The sequence below is a fragment of the Malaclemys terrapin genome, chromosome 17 (assembly GCF_027887155.1).
Source record: "Malaclemys terrapin pileata isolate rMalTer1 chromosome 17, rMalTer1.hap1, whole genome shotgun sequence".
Lineage (NCBI taxonomy): Eukaryota > Metazoa > Chordata > Testudines > Emydidae > Malaclemys > Malaclemys terrapin.
This window is the reverse complement of record NC_071521.1, coordinates 11,765,583-11,786,126: the sequence shown is the minus strand read 5'-3', so window position 1 is coordinate 11,786,126 and position 20,544 is coordinate 11,765,583. Positions and strand designations below refer to the sequence as shown.

The 20,544-nt window shown below is 52.0% G+C and overlaps 1 protein-coding gene across 1 annotated transcript in view; it reads left to right on the top strand.

Annotated features, from left to right (window-relative positions):
* HMCN2 (hemicentin 2) overlaps window positions 1-20,544 on the top strand; it is a 113,984-nt gene that overhangs the window by 1,165 nt on the left and 92,275 nt on the right. The window contains exons 2-13 of the mRNA XM_054007963.1: window positions 4,395-4,465; window positions 6,647-6,805; window positions 7,221-7,343; window positions 10,564-10,735; window positions 11,619-11,725; window positions 12,584-12,704; window positions 13,279-13,542; window positions 14,492-14,636; window positions 15,787-15,908; window positions 16,136-16,408; window positions 17,200-17,341; window positions 18,799-18,926. Coding sequence (XP_053863938.1) covers window positions 4,395-4,465; window positions 6,647-6,805; window positions 7,221-7,343; window positions 10,564-10,735; window positions 11,619-11,725; window positions 12,584-12,704; window positions 13,279-13,542; window positions 14,492-14,636; window positions 15,787-15,908; window positions 16,136-16,408; window positions 17,200-17,341; window positions 18,799-18,926 — 1,827 coding nt within the window. The remainder of the gene's footprint in view (window positions 1-4,394; window positions 4,466-6,646; window positions 6,806-7,220; window positions 7,344-10,563; window positions 10,736-11,618; window positions 11,726-12,583; window positions 12,705-13,278; window positions 13,543-14,491; window positions 14,637-15,786; window positions 15,909-16,135; window positions 16,409-17,199; window positions 17,342-18,798; window positions 18,927-20,544) is intronic.

Below are 20,544 nucleotides of genomic sequence, written 5' to 3'. Positions count from 1 at the left end.
GCAGGGTTGGGCCAGCTCCGTACTTGGATGGAAGACCTCAGAGAGGCTGGGTGCTGCAGGACAGGAAGGGGGGTATTGGTGATGCAGTAGGTAGCTCTCCGAGGATGTGTCTGCACTGCCAAAAGTGTGTCCTTAACTCAGGTCAGCTAACACAGGTTAAAATAACAGTGAAGACAAGGCTACTTGGCTTTTATCTTGGGCTAGCAGCGGAGGTGAAAGTAAGCCGGTACACTGTGCCGGATTGGACCGGCTTCCCCAGGCTGGTGATTTAAAGGACCCGGGGCTCCCTTCAGCGGCCGGAGACCCGGGCCCTTTAAATCGCCACCTGAGCCCCGCTGCTGGAGCCCTGGGGTAGCGGCAGCAGGACTCAGGCGGTGATTTAAAGGGCCAGGGGCTCCAGGCCACTGCTACCGCAGTGGAGCCCCAGGCCCTTTAAATCTCCTCCGGAGCCCCAGGGTAGCGGCAGCACCCGGGAGCTCCTGGGACTCCATTGGCGATTTAAAGGGCTTGGAGCTCCGCTGCGGTAGCGGTGGCTGGAGCCCCGGGCACTTTAAATCGCCCCGGGGCTCCCAGCCGCCTCTGCAGCTGGGAGCTCTGGGGGTGATTTAAAGAGCCCGGGGCTCCCAGCCGCCAGCCGGAGTCCTGGGGCCTTTAAATCTTGATTGAAAGGGCCTGGGTATTTAACGGCCCCGCCTCTTCCGGTTGAGGCCACGCCCCCTGCTCAGGACTCTGGCATACCGGTAAATCCTTTGTTACTTTCACCCCTGGCTAGCAGCTTGAATTCGAGCCCGGGCTGCCTTGTAGGCTTGAACTCTAGCTTCTCCAGCCAGCACAGGACCAGCGAGATGGTAAGGGTCCTATAGTACTGCAAGTGCTATATATTGGCTGTGAAGTGAACCTTGATCCTTGTGCGCATTAACGAGGGCAGGTCACTTTTCACAAGGATTACTTATGGTGTTAATTCTGAGGACCCTGGCCACATTCTAATTTGGTTAATTACATCCTGTTTCCCTAAAAATCCTCTTTTGCATTTTCTGCTGGCTGATACACTTCACATCATGTCCCAAACTGCCGTTGCTGTATGCTGTTACAGTTACTGTGATCCACCCCAGAGTTGGCTGAATTTTAGTGGTTGGGTGAAGAGATGCCGTAGAGCAGTTTGAGGTCTTTCTATCTGAAGAACACTTCTGGGCTAATTGTTTATTTGAACTGTGATAATAAACAAGGAAACAATGCTCTAAGTTAAATAAAGATGAAAGTTGCCCCTCTGACTGGTCCTTGCTTTTATACACATCCATGAGGTGCTAATCATTCATACCAAATAAGAACAAGCTCTCTGGCAAAAATTCATACAGAAAATAGCAATTATGAAGAAAGGAACATTTGAATTAAAAATACTGAAGACGGCAGGAGAAGCTATCAGAGGCTCTAAATGGATTTTTAGAATGAGCCGGCATCTATCTGTTGTGTACATTCCTTAAAATAGAAACAGGGCCCCTCTTTACAGCCTTGCATCCACTTGGTCTGTGGGGATGCATCTGTCTTTTGTAACAGAGAGAACAGCTGGCTTGTCCATTAAATCCAGGCAGCTCGTGTTTCTGCACTGGTTACCGTTGGAGACGGCGCCCCAAGGAACTCTAGACCAGGTGATTTGAGTGGACTCCATTTAATATGGTCCTGTGTATGGACTGTCTCAGGGTACCGGACGTGACTCTTCCTTGGGGATGGACCCAGATAAGTCAATTGACTCGTGGCTCATCTAAATGGGGATACTTAGGGACTTGGCAAGTTCCCGTTCCTCCATTCTCTGTCCCACACTGCTCCACACCAGGAAGTTTCATACCCACATCATCTGCTCTGCAAGTGCTGTGCATAGTTGCTATCACAGCACAGCCAAGGTCCTACCCTCACAGTAATAACTACCCAGCAGGGCTCGGTCTCGTAGTCTAGGCCGGACTGGCTACGTGTTAGCCACGTCCCTGAGCCAGGCTACAGTGCAAGGCTGTAGCCCAGTCTGGTAACCTAGTTACCGTGCTGATCGGCCTTGTCTATGCTACAAAGCCAACCATCTTTTAAAAGCCTGGAGGGATTCTGGGGCTGCACCTGTGTCCTCTGGTATGGTAGCGGTTACAGTGTAGACTGGATCTAGAGGTGCCCTCCTTGGGCTTTGTAAGGGTGATTACCTCTCATTGCCATCACAAAGGGCACGTGTAAAGCAGAGGGTCTCTGCAGGGCCGGCTCCAGGCACCAGTTTGCCAAGCAGGTGCTTGGGGCGGCCACTCCAGAGAGGGGCGGCACGTCCAGCTATTCGGCAGCAATTCGGCGGACGGTCCCTCACTCCCGCTCGGAGCGAAGGACCTCCCGCCAAATTGCCGGCGCAGATCACGATTGCGGCTTTCTTTTTTTTTTTTTCTTTCTTTTTTTTTTTTTGCGCCGCTTGGGGTGGCAAAAACCCCGAAGCCAGCCCTGGGTCTCTGTCAACCCGGGAAAGAGCTGAAATAGCTTGGGAGGTGCGGGAGGATGGGGCATGGTGGGTGGGGCTGGGGGAAGTCCTCAGCTCCTGTGGTACCTCTGTCGTGCTGTAGCTGTTTATGTTTGCATGGAAATGGATGGGGTTACCTCTTGCCAGGGACTCGTCTGGCTGCAAGGTCCCTTGTCAGGCCAGGCATCTGGTTTGCGGTAACTAGAGCACCCTGGCTCGGTAAATTGGCCGTCTCTCCTGTTAAGCTGAAGGAAAAGCCTTCTGGTCTCTGTGGAAGTCGGTCAGAGCCTTGACATTATTTCAGAGGCCTCCGAGCCTGTCTCCTGTCCAGAGAGAAGCGGTCTAGGGAAGGGGTGCGATTGGTCAGTTCATTGGTATTGAGCCAGAGTTTGGTGTGTTGATGACTCTTTGCACCCTATATGTGGCATCATTCATCTGAGGGTCTCTTCCATTAAAACTCCCAGCCCTCCTATGAGGCAGGTAGGTGCTCTTAACCCCCAGAGAGCGGTGGGGAAACTGAGGCGCAATAGACCTGTGGAAGTGCATTGTGTTAACTAACTTGTCTTAGCTAACTTGATGCAAAAGGTGATTTTTGCCTTGAGCGAGGACAAGGGGCAGTCATGTTTTAATAATGTGTTAGGAGCTGGTGGTGGTGAACTCTAGGGCGGAGTCGAGTTTAGTGTTGCATTAGTTAAAACGTGTCAGCGTGATGCGTTTTCTCATTGTAGACAAGGCTGCGGTGACATGCCCCAGGTCACAGCCAGGAAGTAGAACCCGGGAGCTTGGGCATCCACCTGCCCTGCTCTAGCCACGAGCAGAATAGTAGGCTTTAAAGGTGCCCCTCATCTCCCCCAAAGCTGCAAGGCTCGGAGGGGAGGAGTGTTAACAGTGTAAAGGCATCGCACACATGGGAGATGCCTGCTGCACCAATGAGAGTATGTCTACACTGCGCTTAAAAACCCGGGGCTGGGCCTGTGCCAGCTGACTCGGGCTGCGAGGCTGTCTAATTGCAATGAAGACATCCGGGCTCGGGTTGGAGCCCAGGCTATCGGACCCTGTGAAGTGGGAGAGTCCCAGAGCTCCACCAGAGCTGCATGGGCCAGCTGCGGGTGTCTCCTTGCAGTGTAGACGTACCCTAAGTGTGATGGAATCTGCTCCTGGCGTGAGCCAGCAACTCCTGAATTCCAACCCGCTGTCAACAATGGGTATGTCTACACTGCCGTCGCGGGGTATGATACACCCGAGCCAGCTTTAACTTAGTTAGCTCTGGTACCAGAACAGCGAAGCTGCAGCGGCAGCACGGGGCCTTCAGCGCTGGCTTGGTGCCTGAGTGCCTGGCTTGGTCCCGTTTGCAAGACTAAGCCATATGGGGGTGTAACAAAGTCCTGTTACCTAAATAGCCTGTAATCTAGAAAGTGTCCCATTACAGGGCTGCTCTTTTGGGACGCCGGAGGGGAGATCACCTCTCAATGCCACACGGGATGGCGGCCACCGTGGAAAAGCACGGACTAGCCGAGCCATCGTCAACCAGCCCAGTAAAGGAGACCCAGCGTTCTTCCAATGGCAAGGAAGTGTTCTTTGAAAGAAAGCTATAGTTGCTGATGCAGGTTTCTGGGGACAGGCAGGAACTAACATAGACCTTTTGGTATTTGCGGTGTTGTTGTAGCCGTGTTGGGCCCAGGATACTAGAGAGACAAGGTGGGTGAAGAAGAGCTCTGTGTAGCTTGGAAGTTTGTCTCTTTCACCAAGTTGGTTCAGTAAAAGATATTACCTCCCCCACCTTGTCTCTCTCATAGGCCTAGTGGGGCTGCTATAGGGAAACTTAATATGGGAGAGAGAGAGAAGGAAGATTGCAGACTTGTGCCCAGAGAGGAGAAAGTGCTGATATCTGCTGTCTTGATATCTTTGTCAGAGGTTGGACCAGCGACGGTCACAGCAGATCCCGAAGAGTTCCAGCGAGAGCTCAGAGGTCTCTACGTGCAGGTACAGTTGTCTGCCTCATCTTAAAATCTGTAGCGTTGTTGGCTAGTGGCCTATGATAACTGGTATTTGAAACCTGAGTGTGGCCAGTTTGGAAAGCCAGCTTGTTGGGTGGGAATGTAACCCTCCGCGGTTGACAAAAAAGCCCCAGATGCCAAGGAGTGTAACCCCTAAGCCGAGCTGCCATGGAATCAGTGCCAGAGGAAAGAATTCGGCTTTGTCATTACATTTAAAAGTAACTAGGGGCATCCTCCACCAGCACTGGCTAGATCCTCCCTGCCACGTGCGGACTGGGTGCGGCAAGGAAATCTGGTGGCACTTGTCACTTTTAAGGGAGATACATTTCTAGGCCCAGGGCAGGGAAAGAGAAGGGCTAATGCTGGTGCTGCTGGGGACAAGTTCAACTCCTAGCACAGATGTAGAGCAGCCTCAGGGTGTGCCCAGCTGCCCCTTACTGGAGAATAGCTGAGGTGTGGGAATGTCCTGGCGATGCCCCCTGGCGTGCTCCCAATGCGCATGCTGTGCTGAGGCTCCGGAGGGGTGGGGGAGAGCACAGAGCAGCTCTGCGCTGGTCGGGAGAGACCCTTGGGAAGAGGTGGGGGGGCCTGGTTTGGTCAGTGCCCCAGCAAGATGCCGGGGGTGCTCTGCAGCTGCAGGTACCATCTTTGGATGGGACTTAGACCTGAGGCCTTGTCTGCCCCTGGTTATTCTAGATCCCTGGGAGCTCTTTGCAAGAGCAGGGGTCCTGCCTAGGGTCCGACTTGGGGAGCTACTGGAGTTGTTCCCGACATGATTTTTCTCCCTCCCACATAAAGTTTAGCTGAAAACAATTTTTGTTTATTTTTCATTGAATATTGTCCCCAGAAATGTTCAGGTTTTTATTGCAAAGCCCCAAACTAAAAAGATTCAGGTTTGGATTGAAAAACCGACACCAATAAATATCAGCGGGTAGCCGTGCCAGTCTGTATCCACAAAAAGCAACAAGGAGTCTGGTGGCACCTTAAAGACTAACACATTTATTTGGGCATAAGCTTTCGTGGGTAAAAAGCCCACTTCTTCAGATGCACTACATTGAACATTTCTGACAGAAATGGGAAGTTATACACCCACCGCGTTCCACTGCAGAGATGGCTGCATTTTGGCGACAGAGGAAGTGACTCATGCGTAGATAGTCATAACCTTGAGTGATGCATTTACTTCTGTGCACTGAGAGCAGGACGTGTACGTGTATCGCTGCAAAGAGCTTTAGGGTCCTTCGAGCTGCAGAGGGCTATGTAAATGTAAGGTATTCTGCATTATTATTGTGTCAGTAATAACCGGCTGCCTGGCATGGCTTGGTTAGAGCTGAGTGGTCTATTGAACTCCCCTCTCTATGGTCTATGTCAGCTGGAGACTTCTAGGCCCCTAATGAGCATCTCTTCCCAGTCCCATAGGGAAGCTGGCAGTTAGATTCTGTTTTCCTCTGTGTGTGAGATGAAACTGTTACACCGGAGGGAAGGCTGGGAAGCCCTGGGACAATGGGAGGTTGGATGACTCTGTTGCTGAGCTCCCTTGGGGCCCACCGGGAGCTGGCATCTCTAGAGGCCATGTGTTTGCACTGCACATGCTTTGCGTGAAGGGTCCATTTGTGAATGATTCGTAGGGGTTGCAAGCAGGTTACAGGCAGGAGTAATGTGTGTTATCCGAGGTCACCGGCACATCAGTCGAAGGTGTTAAAGATGGTTACAAGCAACCTGTTGGGCTCTGTGACGGTCTATAATTAAGTGTGATTACAACATCTAGTCATCATTTATTAACCCTTTATAAACTACTCACAAGTGGAATTTTGGTGTCTGAAAAAGGCACGAATCCGTTGGGATTCCCTCGCGTTTCTGAAGTGTGGGGGGAGACACTGAGTGGAGCTCCTGCCTTTAGCTTCATTCCAGGTGTGTAGCCAGGTGGAGCTGCTGTTTGCACCGCCAGTGCAAATGGCACTGTGCCTGTCCGCATTAGGGGGCTCAGGCTCAGGATTCATGCCCAGGGCAGAGCAGGCATTGCTCATGGACTCTTGGAAGATGAGGCAGTGATCATGATGGGGCACATGGTCTCAGCAAGTTTTCCCCTCCCTAGTGGAAATGGCATCCCACCCCAGGTTGATTCCTGCAGCCCTCACTTCGGGTTTCCTAATGGGCTCTTTGGCTGCAGGGCGGAGGGGATTGCCCAGAGATGAGCGTCGGAGCCATCCAGCTGGCTGTGGAGGTCTCGCACCCGGGATCGTTCATCTATGTGTTCTCGGATGCCCGGGCCAAAGACTACAAGCGCAAGCAGGAGTTGCTGCAGCTCCTGCAGCACAAACAGTCCCAGGTGAGAGTCCGGCTCCTGGCTTGCAGTTGCGTTCCCAGGAGATGTCCCTTCTCTGTGACCCAGGAGTCACTGAACAGCCACTCCCTGAGCCCACAAGGTGATGAAGAGCTGCGCAAGGGAAGCCTTTTGCAAAGCACAACTGTAGTGGTCCTACAAAACCTATAAACAGTGCCATGTATTCTTTACCTCTGTCTGCTGGTACGTTTTCTATTGGCTAACTCTTGACATATATATATATATATATATATATATATATATATATATAGACATGGCGCACTCTCGTAACAGTTGTTCGCATTGTAGTTGGCACATGCCAACCTGCTGCCAGTGTGGGAGGGGGGAGGATGGTTAGTATCTCCCCAGGTTGGACAGTCTCTTCTGACTTGGTTTGCTGTCGTGCATTGGTCTGTGGCAGGTTGTGTTCGTGCTAACGGGGGATTGCGGGGACAGAAGCCACCCTGGGTATCGAGTATATGAAGAAATTGCTGCTACCAGTTCTGGGCAGATATTCCATCTGGATAAACAACAGGTGAAGGAGGTGAGTGGAAAAGACCTGAATTTTGTTACTTGTGAGCATCTCGAATGAACTCATGCAGAAAAATGATAAAAGACAAAAACACCTTGTCACCTGTGAAAACACTTTTCACAGAGCGATCACTCCCTATCTGGCCTCTCAGTCCTCATCCGGAAAGGAAACCTGCCCAATGCCTTCAAAAGATAAGCCTGGGAGCTTAAATTCATAACTGTGTTAGATACTAAAAATCATGGATTGAACAGAGACACGTGATTTATGGCTCATTACAACAATCTATAACCCACCTAACCCACCCCCCAGCCTTTTTTTTTTCCTTTTCTCCCTTTGACTGGAGGGGTATTAATGGCCCACTTCACCTTGAATGGTCCCTTGAAATATGTGTTAACTTCTTATGCTAAACAATCTGTTCCACCTTGTATTTAGCTGTGACGTTCTGAGTATCTTTCCCAGACCCGAAGAAGAGCTCTATGTAGCTTAAAAGCTTGTCTGTCTCACCAACAGAAGCTGGTCCAATAAAAGCTATCACCTCCTCCCTCTAGTATCCTGGGACCAGCATGGCTACAACAACCCTGCCTACGAGAATGGAAGACTTGGATTGTTTAATAATATAATATATGGAGATATACCTATCTCATAGAGCTGGAAGGGACCCTGAAAGGTCATCAAGTCCAGCCCCCTGCCTTCACTAGCAGGACCAAGTACTGATTTTTGCCCCAGATCCCTAAGTGGCCCCCTCAAGCCTTGAGCTCACATCCCTGGGTTTAGCAGGCCAATGCTCAAACCACTGAGCTATCCCTCCCTCCCAGTCTCCTTTTCACAGTCTCCTTTCTGTTTTGGGTGGCTGGGATGGGGCGATGAGATTATGAGGCTCAGAGGCCTCTCTCCTTCGCTGGCTTGATGCTGTCAATCCCTTTGAGTTCAGGTGGACTCATCAAGTGAGCAACGCAAGTCTTTACTGTAGTCGCATTAAAGGCTTAGATCAATGTGCCAAGGCTTGTTATCCCTTAGGGACTTCATGGAGGTTTGAGCACCCAGAAGCAAAGCCTCTGTACCCATCTAATCCCCTGTCCCCGCTCCAGGGGACTGGAGACGATGGTCGTCTCAGGGCTGAAGCAGGCATCTGGGAGTCAGTAGACCTGGGATCTGTTTCTGGTTGCCTTGGAGGCTAGCTGCGTGATCCTGGGTGAGACGCTTCACTTCTTTGGGCCTCCATTTCCCTGTCTGTAGCATGGAGATGATACCTCCCCCAGGTTGTGGAGGAGTAAGGCCAAGACTTTAAAACCAGGACCTCAGTGGGAGCTGTTGGGTGCTCCACACCTTTGAAAATCGGGCAGGTCCCTAACGATGGACCCAGAGCCTGACTTTAGACTCCCGCCTTTGACGGTCTTGACCCAGCATGTCTGTGAAGTGCTTGGAGAGCAGGAGCCGAGCGTTTGTCTAACTCTTAACAACAGTTTTGGAGCGGTGAGCTCTCCTCCTGCCTCCCTTCCCCTCCTCTTCCCGGCTGTTCGCTGTTGCACAGTCTACTGACGAGTATTCCCGTGGGCAGGGTGCAGGTTAATCACTTGTCTGCTCTGAGCGGCGGAGTGGGAGCCATCTGGCAATAATAATTACGCCAGATTCTTTAATTCCTCTAACATCAGCAAGTGTGTGTGTTTGCTTTGGAACGGGAAAGGCTCAGCCCTCGCTGTGGTCTCCTTTTCCCTGCACCCTGCCTCTCTCCCTGCTCCAGCACCTGCAAAACAGTGTGTTTGGGATAAATAGTTACGGCTGGAGACTCAGACTGGTTTCCTTGGTCCCGTTATCTGGAGCCAGCTGCAGGGACCGATGGGACCAGTAAATGCCGTTGTATCTTGCATTCGTGTATGAGGTGTGACATGCTCTCTGTGTACTCAGGTGGGTCCCTGTTACCAAAGTAATGGTACCCCAGTACCTGCGCATCCCGCAGCCTGTAGTGTGTTTATCATCACCATCCCCCTGTGCGGCAGGGCAGGACTATTGGCCCCATTGTACAGGTGCAAACCGCAGCACAGAGACTCGTCGCTTGCCCAAGGTCACACACAAGCCTGTGACAGAGACTGGAGTTGAATCCAGGTCTCCTGAGTGCCAGGAGCTGGGACTTCAATCACCCGAAGTCCTGCACCATCCTTCTGGCTAGGGGCAGGCTGGGGTCAGCACTGGTAGCCAGTCAGGGGTTTCCTGTTGCCAGCTGAGCTCTGCTCTGGAGATGGAGGGGCTCCCTCAGCCTGCTTCTTCCCTTGGGCGAGGGGAGGAACCGGAGCTGGATTTCTGTGTCCGTATCTAACCTCCCCCGCGCCCGGTCACTTCTCTGTGCGCAGGGCCCACAGGGAGCAGGGACTGGGCTCCGGCACTCGATCCCCTGCAGGACTTTCACAAGCAGGTTGTTTTTCTGTTTTACGGGAACAAAGGAAACGGTGCAAGGAGTGAAACCGAAGGGGAAAGGGAGGGGCAGGTGTGAGCAAGGGGCGGAGGGGCAGGTGTGAGCAAGGGGCGGAGGGGCAGGTGTGAGAAAGGGGCAGAGAGGCAGGTGTGAGCAAGGGGGGAAGGAGCAAAGAACGTGCCAGGGAGCCTGGCTCTGTCCTGTGCTGCCTGCTCTGGCTGTCCCATCTCCCCTGCCCAGCCCCACCCTGCAGTGTCCCAGGAGCCCCCCACGTCGCGTATACTGGGTTCTGTCCAGATGTGTTTGTCTCGGCCCTAGGCATGGTGGAGGTTCTGAGACAGATCTGTGTCCTTCCTAGCCTGCTTTCCTCCCCGTGGAGAGTTCGCGATGTGCACCTCTGGGCACCGTGATGGCCGGGGTGTGTGCGGTGCCCATTAAAGGGTCTGCCGCCTTTCCCATGGGGCTGGAGGAGCCAGGCCTCGCTCTCCGGTTGAGTTGTTGCTCAGGATCTTGATGGTGAATCTCGAGAAGGCTCGGTCCCTCCTGCTCATGTAGCTGAACTAATCTGTATACATACCGTGTGTATTCCCCCTGCCTAGTTTATGTCTGGACTCTTACCACTTCTGCACCTTCGGGGGAGAGGTAACCAGTGGCAACAGCCCTGACAGCAGACCCCCTCCCAATATCTCAAGGTCTGTGCATCCCGGGACACCGGGAAGCATCCTGGGTTTATGACGGGGTGGCCTGTCATAGGAGGGGACCGCATTTGAGGCACCTTCCATTCCTATGTTCCTGCGCCACATCACCCTCTCTGCCCCGTAGGTGCTGAAATGGGTGGAAGAGGCTATCCAGGCCTCCAAAGTTCACCTGCTGTCCACAGACCACGAGCAGGGGGGAGAGCACACCTGGCTGGTTCCCTTTGACCCCAGCCTGAAGGAAGTCACCATTTCTGTGAGCGGCCCCGCTCCAGAGATCGAAGTCAGGGATCCGGCAGGTATGTACAAGGGCATCGTCAGCAAGCAGGTCCCAATCTTGGGCAGGGGGAGGGTGGTTCCGGCTATGGGGAGAGCCCAGTGAGCAGCCTACGCTGGCTGCGGGTCCACTGGCTCAAGCGGCAGAGAGCTGGGGGGTTAGAGCTAAAACGGCCCTGAGTTCAGTTCCCTTTGGGGACCCAACCAGGGGTTCGTTCGATGCGTGTATGGGAGACGGAGACCAGGGAATAACCAAGCTGAGCTGCGCTGAGGGAGACTAGCCACAGGGCAAAAATCTGTTCAGCGAAAAGTAATGGGAGCTTAATGAGGTCTTTGCAGCTCAAGTGTCTCTCTTCCCCTCTGCCATGTTAAATTTATACTTAAATTTTATAAGAGCTGCTTTTCCCCTATCCCTTCCGGGCTTTTCTTCCCAGCTGTCAGTTGACAACGGCCGATTGACAGTAACTGCTCCTCAGCCACTGAAATTACCCCACGTGGCTGGCTTTCCCATAGCTTTGTCAACGCAGGGTGTAAGCAAACGGCCTGCAGAGAGCGCTGAGGACATGAGGGAGACTAGGAGGCTGAGGTTTAAAGAGGGGAGCTCGGAGCTGGGAAGGGAGCGGTGCAGATAGGCAGCATGGGTGAACGAGTGACCCTCCCAACTGTCTGGGTCCCATGGAAGGGACTGAGAGGCTGTGAATACTGAGGGTTTAGCATGAGCAGAGGGAAATGTGGGCAGCTCAGAGACAGGGCTTCCGCCTTCCTCTGTCCTGGGCAGGCCGCAATGGGGAGATCCATCGGGTCTGGCTTGTTGGATTGGATGTAGCGGGGATGGGCTGTCCCTCCTGGGGACAGGTGAGCGGGAAGCAGGAGGCGCTAACCCAAGGATTCTGCTTGCCGGTGCAGGGAAGATCCTTCAGAAAGGCCGGGGCCTGGAGGAACACCTTGACATCCCGAATTCCGCCAAGGTGCTGACCGTCAAGCCCCACCGGCCGGGCGTGTGGTCAGTCAAGGTAGGATGGAAGCGAAAGGAATTGCCGGGCCAGGGGCCTATCTAGGCTAGTATCCTAAAGCAGGCAAACCCCTTTGCCTGAGAGGTTCTTCCACATGCCCATCCTGCTTACGCCATGCCGTGCCAAGAGACGTGGAAAAATGTATAGAATGCAACTTCGGTGTCTCGTCCCCAGCTTGCTCCCCACGGTCTATCCCCTCTCTGGGGTGGAGACGCTCCAGCTGCCTCATTAACTGGTTCCAGCCTGTGCACCCTTCCCTATAGCACCCGAGTGTTGCCTCCCTAGTCCCCTGCCCCCTCTGGGAGCTGGGTTCCTTGTGATAACGTCGGCCTTGATGCAGGAAGGGAGGCTGACCCAGGGGCTGGGTTTTCCCCTTCCTCCACCAGCTCCATACTGGAAGGCAATGGGCTGGCCACCGGGAATACTTCGTGGGGTTCTAAGGAAAGCCAAGTGCCCTGAATAAATAGGGGCATGGGACTTCTCAGGAAGGTGTCAATTGGTTAAGGGCACTTTGAAGTCAACTCTAAAAGTCCCAGGGCCAGCTTCTCTACTGGTGTCGGGGTGAACCTCCGTCAGAGTAATGGAAATGCTCCCATTGGCAACAGAGAATTTGGCCTCACTGAACATAAAGATTCCTCCCACGGTTCCACTCATTCTGTCACTCCAATCCTGTTGTGGCTCTCCAGGGCTGCAGAAGGAAGTGTGTGCCTGCCCAGAATGCAGTCTGTGGCTTACTGCAGCCTCTCCCTTCTCCCCTACCCCCGGATCCTGCGTGGTGGGCGGCTTCAGGAGTCAGAGCTACCCCCTTTCTACACGTGCTGATGGGACGTCTCTGCTTGCTGTGTGTCTGGCTTTCAGATCCAGAGCAGCGGCCGCCACTCGGTGAGAATCACGGGCATCAGCGCCATCGATTTCCGAGCCAGCTTTTCCCCCCAACCTACGTTCGACCTAAACCACCCCAGAGAGCGGCCTGTGCATGGTACCTCCTGCTCTTCCCAGGGCGCGCGTGCGTGTGTGTGTGGAGGGGGCAGTGTTGTCCATAAGACACGGAGTGGTAGAGAGCTAATGGAGCCGCAGATAAGTGGGCTCCCGCTGCTCTGCTGGGCTCAGGGAGCCAGCTGCGATGTCCACGTTTGCTGAAGCTTCCAGTGGCCTTCAGAGCAGCTCTGAGTGGAGCTTGTTGCAGCAATCTAACCTGGAGCCGGCAGGCATTATTGTTTGTATGGCGGTGGTGCCTAGGGGTCCCAAACATAGAGCAGGGTCTCATTGGGCTAGGTGCTGTACAGACATAGAACAAATGCAGTCCCTGCCCCAAGGATCCTGCAGTCGAAGTATAAGATGAGACAGCAGGAGGCTGCGGACAGACAGGGGAGCCCAAGGTAACAATGAGATGAGCATGGAGAGCAGTGATCCCAGCTGCCGAGTCGCTGAGTGCCATGAATAATAGGGGTGATGTCTGCAGCAGAGAGGAACGGTCCCAGTGCTTTACAATGTCTGACCTGGATGCATTCCCATTCCTTGTCTTCCCCCGCTGCTTTCCCCTGTCTCTGCAGGGCTTCCTATCTCTGTGCTGATTAACTGCACTGGCTTGGAGCCTCCGGGGCACCTGAAGGGCGTGGAGCTGTATGACAGCTCTGGCCAGCCCCTTGTCTCCCTGCCGACGCGGCCTTTGTCCAATGGCTCCTCCAGCCAGCTCTGGGTGGGACCCCAATTCCAGGCACCCAAGGGAAGCTTCTTGCTGAAAGTGACTGGGGAAGACCCAGACGGACACCCATTGCAGCGTGTGTCGGGAGTCGCCTACACCAGTGTGGTCCCAGGTGAGCGACTCTGTTTTGTACGATCCCAACTGGAAGGGGTTTGGCGCTGTTGGCTTGATGCCTTTTTGTAGCTCGTAGCATTGGGAATAGGCCAACCAGCTTTTATTCCTCTGACAAGCAGATACCTGAAATCACCCAGGAAAGGGCTGGGGGTAGGTGTAATGTCCCAGGTTCTGAATGGACACGTGCAGGGGCATTTCTCCAATACTCCCTCCCTGGTAGAACCCCACCTATCTTGAGGGGTTTCATCTGTCCAACTTCCTTCCATGAGCACAAAACCCAGCCCTCTTCGGGGAGAAGGGTTTGTAGCTGCCTGCTCTGTTTTGAGGAGGCATAGCCAGTTACATGTTTAGTATAAATGTACAGGCAAGGTTAGGTGGAAGCTTGTCATATTTGGCTCAAGGATTTGAAAGCATGGGTGAAGCAGGTATTGCAGTGATACGTATGATATAAATGCCCAGAGAGGGAGGAATAGCCAGTGTCATAATAGACTATGGAATCACAGCCTTTCACAGACAGGAGCTATTTGTTAAACCCAAACAGCTGCAATTAGAACCATGAACAAACGGGTTTCTCCACAGGTTTGCTATCCAGCTTAGTCTCCATTGTTCACCAGAACCACGCCCTCTCTAGTACTCTATAGAGCACACAGAGATCTAGTGTCTGCAGAATATACTACAAGTAAACATACCATTACAGCAGGATCTGTGCCTTACCGAATGAGGCCCTCACTTTAGCTGTTATAGTGAGTTATTAGGATAAAGCCAGTCAGGGGCTGCTCATTCTTTAAAAGAAACACCGTTCCATTTCAGCACAGGGGTCCAGTTTGGTTTTTTTCATAGTTATTTTTTTTTCCTCTCCCCAATCAAATTTTCAGTGTTCTGTTTCTGAAAATTCTGGAGTCTCAGTCTCTCTCTCTTTGTACCCGATGCCTGTTCCCACTGCCCAGGTCTACCCAAAGTGAACATGCCCAGTAAAATCCAGGCTTATCACAATCAGTCACTGCTGATCAGCTGCTCTGCCCAGAGCGAGATCCCCTTCCGACTGAAGCTCAGTCGTGCTGGAGAGATGCTTGGAAAGGATCAATTTTTCGCGTAAGTCTCAGGCTCTACTGCAGTAAGTCAGTTACTTGGTAAATTTCCCCAAGCCCACATTAGTCACATACAAATATAGGTAGCTCTGGGCAGGAGATTAATTACAAGGGCTAGCAATCCTCATGCTCCAGGGCACAAAAATGTCCAGCTTGGGGGACAGGAAGGTATTTGCTCCATGGCATAATATTACACCATGTGTTCTTGCATGTTCTTCTGACATACCTTCAGTAGCTGAGATTGGAGATAGGTTCTCCCTAGGATGGACCATTGGCTCTATCCTGGCTTGACAGTCACTGTGTTACTCTTTGTTATCTATCTCCATAGAGTGGAGCTGGCTTGCTTTCGAGGGGGTGGGAGGGGGGTGGTACTGCTGACTTCCACCGTCCAATGTGGACACTTGGAGTTACTGGAATGCTGCTGCCTTTGAGACTGTGGTGGTGAAGTCCATGTATTTGCAGTAGGGTGAAGAATACAGGTTGCTCAGGGGACCAAGTGGGAAATTTCCCTCTCAATTGGAATTCCCACTGAGGCCCTGAAGACCTCATGGCCTGCTTCCTCCCTGCTTTCGCTGCGGCCGGGCTGACTCAGACAGCGGCTTCTCTTGGTCCTCTGTGACATAGCACAGAGAGGTTGAGAAGTGGCGGTGCCCAGGAGTGGGTTTTCAGTGTGCTAGCAGTGGGTTCCTCATTCCTTCTGCAGCAAAATGCAAGATAAAGGTCTTTACACATGAGCCTCCAGCTTGCATGCAGGCTAAGGAGACACATTTGGGATGCAGGGGTAAAAGGAACGGAGTGTGAATTGTGATCTCAGGGAGAGCAATGGAGAGAACTAGCGCAGAGCGCTGGCCTCCCTGCCATGTAACCCAGCTCTAAGCAGCAGGGAGATAAACCCCCAAGCACCCTGTCTATGCTAGTGCCCCTGTCACCGCTGCACAGGGGGAGAGATTTTGGGAAAAATCCCAGTGTTGGCCCAGTTGTCAAAACCGTCTGAAGATCTGCTTTCGGCCAATCTGCCCCTTCAAGTGAGGCTCTCCACAATTAAGGCACCGTAAATGGCGAGTGGCTTGTGAAAATCTCAGCCAGTGCCGAAAGAGAAGAGCTGGGTGTCTTCCTCCCCGGTCTCATGGGGGTTCTTTGCTTTGTTTCCCCAGGGATTCTGGGACCAGCAGCTGGGAGATCCCTGTGGTTTCCGGAAGCGATGAAGGTTTTTACGAGTGCACAGCCGTTAGCACAGCTGGGGCAGCGCGAGCTCGCGGCTACCTCTCTGTCACAGGTCAGTCCTGGGGAGGGCAGGGGGCTCTCGGGCAGGTGACAGCCTCAGCCCAGGCTCCCACAGAGCATGCTGCAAGGAGGACTCCGCCCCTGGGATTGAACGGTCAAGTTCAGCCATTTAGTGTTAGAGACCTCGGAATGGTAGAGTTTGGGACTGACTCCAGTGGGGTAGATGGGGGCTCAGCAGCCTGGATAATTGGACCCCGCTGTTTGCTTCCCCCCATGCAGAGCCGCCTCCGTACCTGGTGCCCCCCGGGAACATCACTGCGTTGCCGGGAGGAGGAGTGATCATGTCTTGCCCAGTGTCAGGAGACGTTGCTTATAATCTGACCTGGAGCCGGGATGGGAAGGTGCTGCAGCCGGACGAGGGGTGGGTGAGGGTCCTGCGGAACCTCTCGCTGGAGATTGTCAGCGTTCAGTTGGATGACGGTGGCCGGTACGAATGCACGGCAAGCAACGGCCATGGGACAGCGAATGCTTCCATCTGGCTCTTTGTTCAGGGTAAGCAGTCTCTGAGCCCTAACTCGAGACGATTACCTGTCCTTGGCTGGGACTGAAATCCCTGAGAGTCTGAGCTGAAGGGGGGGAATGGACCTGTTGCTTCTCCAGGGCGTACCACAGAGGAGCAGGAATCGCAGTCAGATCCAAGAGTCTTACAGGGCCCGTTTGAAAGGGTCTGTGTGATCCTGTATGGGTTTATATGAGCAGAAGCAGTGCAGGAGACAGCACCCCCAGTGCTTTGTGAAAGTCACTCATCACTGATCTCAGAGCTGGCTTGATGGATCGGCAAAGCAAGCATCTCTTTCAGTCTCTGCTCTTCTGCGACCCCGGCTTCCTCTGCAAGCTCCCCAAGGCAGAGATCGGCCTACTGGCAGGACTGCAGGCTGGGAACTTGCTGCTTTATTTAACTGCATCCTAAGAGAGGGGGGGGAATATTCCCACTGACTGAACAGGACATAAGGGAAGGGTGGAGCATGGCTGCACCCCCTACTGCGCTGAGTAACCCAGTTAACCCAATAATGACCGCTTCACTACACTGCTCCCCTCATTCAGTTGTGGGACTGGAGGGAGCAGCTACATATGGCCAATAGCCCCACCAATGGCAAGGCTGGATCTGAGGAATATTGCCGTTCCAAAAGCCCAGTTTCATTGCTCTCAGCCACTGTTCTGTTACCACCTTCCACTAGCTCTGTGCTCCCCTTCTGCGGCAGGAGGGGGAGAGCTGGGAACTGGGCCTCTGGAGCTGGGAGCAGGTGACTGGTGTCTGACATGTTGTGTTTCTCTGTGTGTAGAGGCGCCTCGAGTAAGGGTTGCCACAAGCTCGCAGTCGTTCACCAGGGGTGGGGAGGTGAGGCTCAACTGCACGGTGCTAGGCCACCCTGCGCCCCGAATCTCCTGGAAACGATGGGACCGTGCCCTGGAAAAGGACGGCAGGTAACGTTACCAAATCAGAGCCTCGGCCGCTTTGCTCCTGGGCTTCGATGCAGAGCAGCCTGACACTCATGAGGTTGGGGGAGAGGGGGAGGGAAAGGGGGCACCTTTTCCACCACGTGCAAACCAAAATGTATTGGGTACAAGGCTTTCATTGCTGTTTCCAGACCTCCTGCTGGTGGCAGCTGGCTTGGTCAGACCAAACCTTCTAGCCAGGTTACAAAACGTAGCTGCAGCCCAGGCTACGCTCCAAATCCGCCTCATGCTAGTAAAGGGGCTGGGGGCAGTGGCGGTGTGGCCAGCTTCCATGAGGGGGAGGGATAGCTCAGTGGTTTGAGCATTGGCCTGCTAAACCCAGGGTTGTGAGTTCAATCCTTGAGGGGGCCACTTAGGGATCTGGGGCAAAATCAGTACTTGATCCTGCTAGTGAAGGCAGGGGGCTGGACTCAATGACCTTTCAAGGTCCCTTCCAGTTCTAGGAGATAGGATATCTCCATTAATTATTATTATTATTATTATAGGGGGTTGATGCTCTAGTGTTTAGTCTAGACCGGGCCTTGACATCATGAAATGGAGGAGTTTGTCTCTTGGTGACTGTTGCAGTGCTGGAGGGGCAGGGCTGCACCCCCTTACCATCTGCTCCTGGGCTAAAGAGAGATCTCCACTCTCGGAGGAGTTTGCTGAGTCATGTTTTTTCTCTTCATCCTGCTCTCTGTGTCGTGCTGCTGCTTTTGGGGGTGGATATTAAACGAGTCCCCCCAGGCAACCAGAGAACGATTTCTGGTGGTTCATATGCCTGGAGAGGGCTGATAAAGGGAAAAGGGGAAAACTGCAAGAAATGATATGAATCGCACATCAGAGATTAGAAGGATTCTGTCTAGTTAAAATTAATATATTTTAAAAAAACATGCTTCCTTATCTCTGCTGCTAATAACACTTGAGGTTGCGGTGGCTGTGACAGCGTGTTAAAATCAAATGGACTTTTCACGCGCTGTAGCTCTTTTTTGCAGCAGGGGAGAGGAACAATGGAAATAAACTTACTTTTGACCTTTATTTATTGTCAGTTTCTGATAAATTTCACTTTCAGGCTCACCCCACTAGTGCCGCATTGCAAATATTTAGGCTACAAACACTGTACTGGCCATTTTTTTTTTTGGGGTGTGTTTTTTTCTTAAATTGCAGAAAACCAAAACTAGTAAAAAAACTTTCTGATTTTTTTTTCTTCTTCATGGAAACATTCGCTTTAGCTGTTAGGCCTCGTTTCTGCTGTAGCTGATCCATCTGTTCCTTTTTTTTCTTAAGGGCCAAACTTGACTTGTGAATTCCCCTTTTAACTTTTTATTTGGGAAAAGTGCTAGGAGATTTTTTAGGGCAAGTCGTGCTCTATTTTCTTCTTTTTCTGAGCTTTGTTTTTATGGTGACCTTTCCCCCCATCCCTGCTCTTTTCTTTCTTGATCCAGGTTTTTTATAGATGCTCAGGGCACCCTGACAATCAAGGAGGCTGTCCCTGAGGATGCTGGGAATTATAGCTGCTTTGCTGCCAGTCGGATTGGATGGGATGAGCAGACAGTAATCCTACAGTACACAGGTACCAGCTCCTGTAGCTTGTCCTAATGCAGAATTTCCATTGGGAAGACTCCATTGACTTTGGATCAGCCCCTTACCCAGGAGTGGTGTTATTAATATTGTTTGTATTGTGGTAGTGCGCAGGAGGTCCATTCGTGGACAGGACCCTTCTGTGCCAGGCGCTGTACAAACCCATAAGAGAAGGCACTAGAGAATAGGGCCTCTGCCGAGGACTGTGCTAAGACCACTGGCCTTGGGATCACTTTGCTACAGATAGATGCTTGCAATACTCCTCTGGGGCCTGATCCATTGAAGCCAATGAGGTTTGGATCGTGGCCATCGTCAACAAAGTCCCAAGGGAGGCCTGCAATGGTGGGTTCCCTTTCCTGGGGTTACTCACTCTCCCAGGGGCTTGTTGGAAGAACAACATGAAAGTTGTCACCTGCAGGAGCAATGCAGTGTGAGCAGAGAGCTGCCCAGCAAAACGCTGATGATGTTTTCTGGTTTCACAGTCTAGTTAAGATGAACCTTTCTGTTGTGTCTTATAGTTCCCTCGTCCCTGTCCTCTCTCCTCCTCTGTGCTGTTCTCATTCCTTGATTCTGTGTGTAGATGGGACACAGCTGGTTTGAATGCCTGGTGTTTTCCTTAGGTGGATGCATGGTCAGACTCTTGAACTTTGTGTCAAATGCCTTGTTAAAGAGGTTATGCTCCATCCTCATCATCAGGCTGTCTGTTCGGAACCTCCCTCTGATTTATAACACACCTAGTTACCTTCCATGTTACCTTCATTCTCACTTCAGCCTTTGTGTTGGCTCAAAAAACTGGGGCCCTGACGATGATCAATAACAGCGTGTTACAATAATAACTCAACACGACTGCTCCCTCCGCAGCATTTCCCAAGCACCCTGCTTTTTCCTGGGATATTTCTAAACAAATCATTATCCCAGGAAAATTTCAGCACACATCTTTATCTATTACAGAAAGATAAGATCAGAAATGCAAGTTTCCAGAACACCTCCCTAATAACAATCCTGAAGCACCATTCTGGCTGGCCCAGTGTCTCACTAGCTAGGAAATACCGACCAAGAAACAGATTACAACATCAGGATGCAAAAAACCGAAAGAAATAGTATTTTTCAATTCACCTAATACAAGTACTGTAGTGCAATCTCTTTGTCATGAAAGTTGAACTTACAGATGTAGAATTATGTACAAAAAATAACTGTATTCAAAAACAAAACAATGTAAAACTTTAGAGCCTACAAGTCCACTCAGTCCTACTTCTTGTTCAGCCAATTGATAAGACAAACACTTCTGTTTACATTTATGGGAGATACTGCTGAAATACAATGTCACCTGAAAGTGAGAACAGGTATTTGCATGGCACTTTTGTAGATGGCGTTGCAAGGTATTTTACATGCCAGATATGCTAAACATTCATATGCGCCTTCATGCTCTGGCCACCATTCCAGAGGACATGCTTCCATGCCGATGACGCTCATTTAAAAAAATGCATTAATTAAATTTGTGACTGACCTCCTTGGGGGAGAATTGTATGTCTCCTGTTCTGTTTTACCTGCATTCTGCCATATATTTCATATTATAGCAGTCTCTGATGACTGCCCAGCACATGTTCATT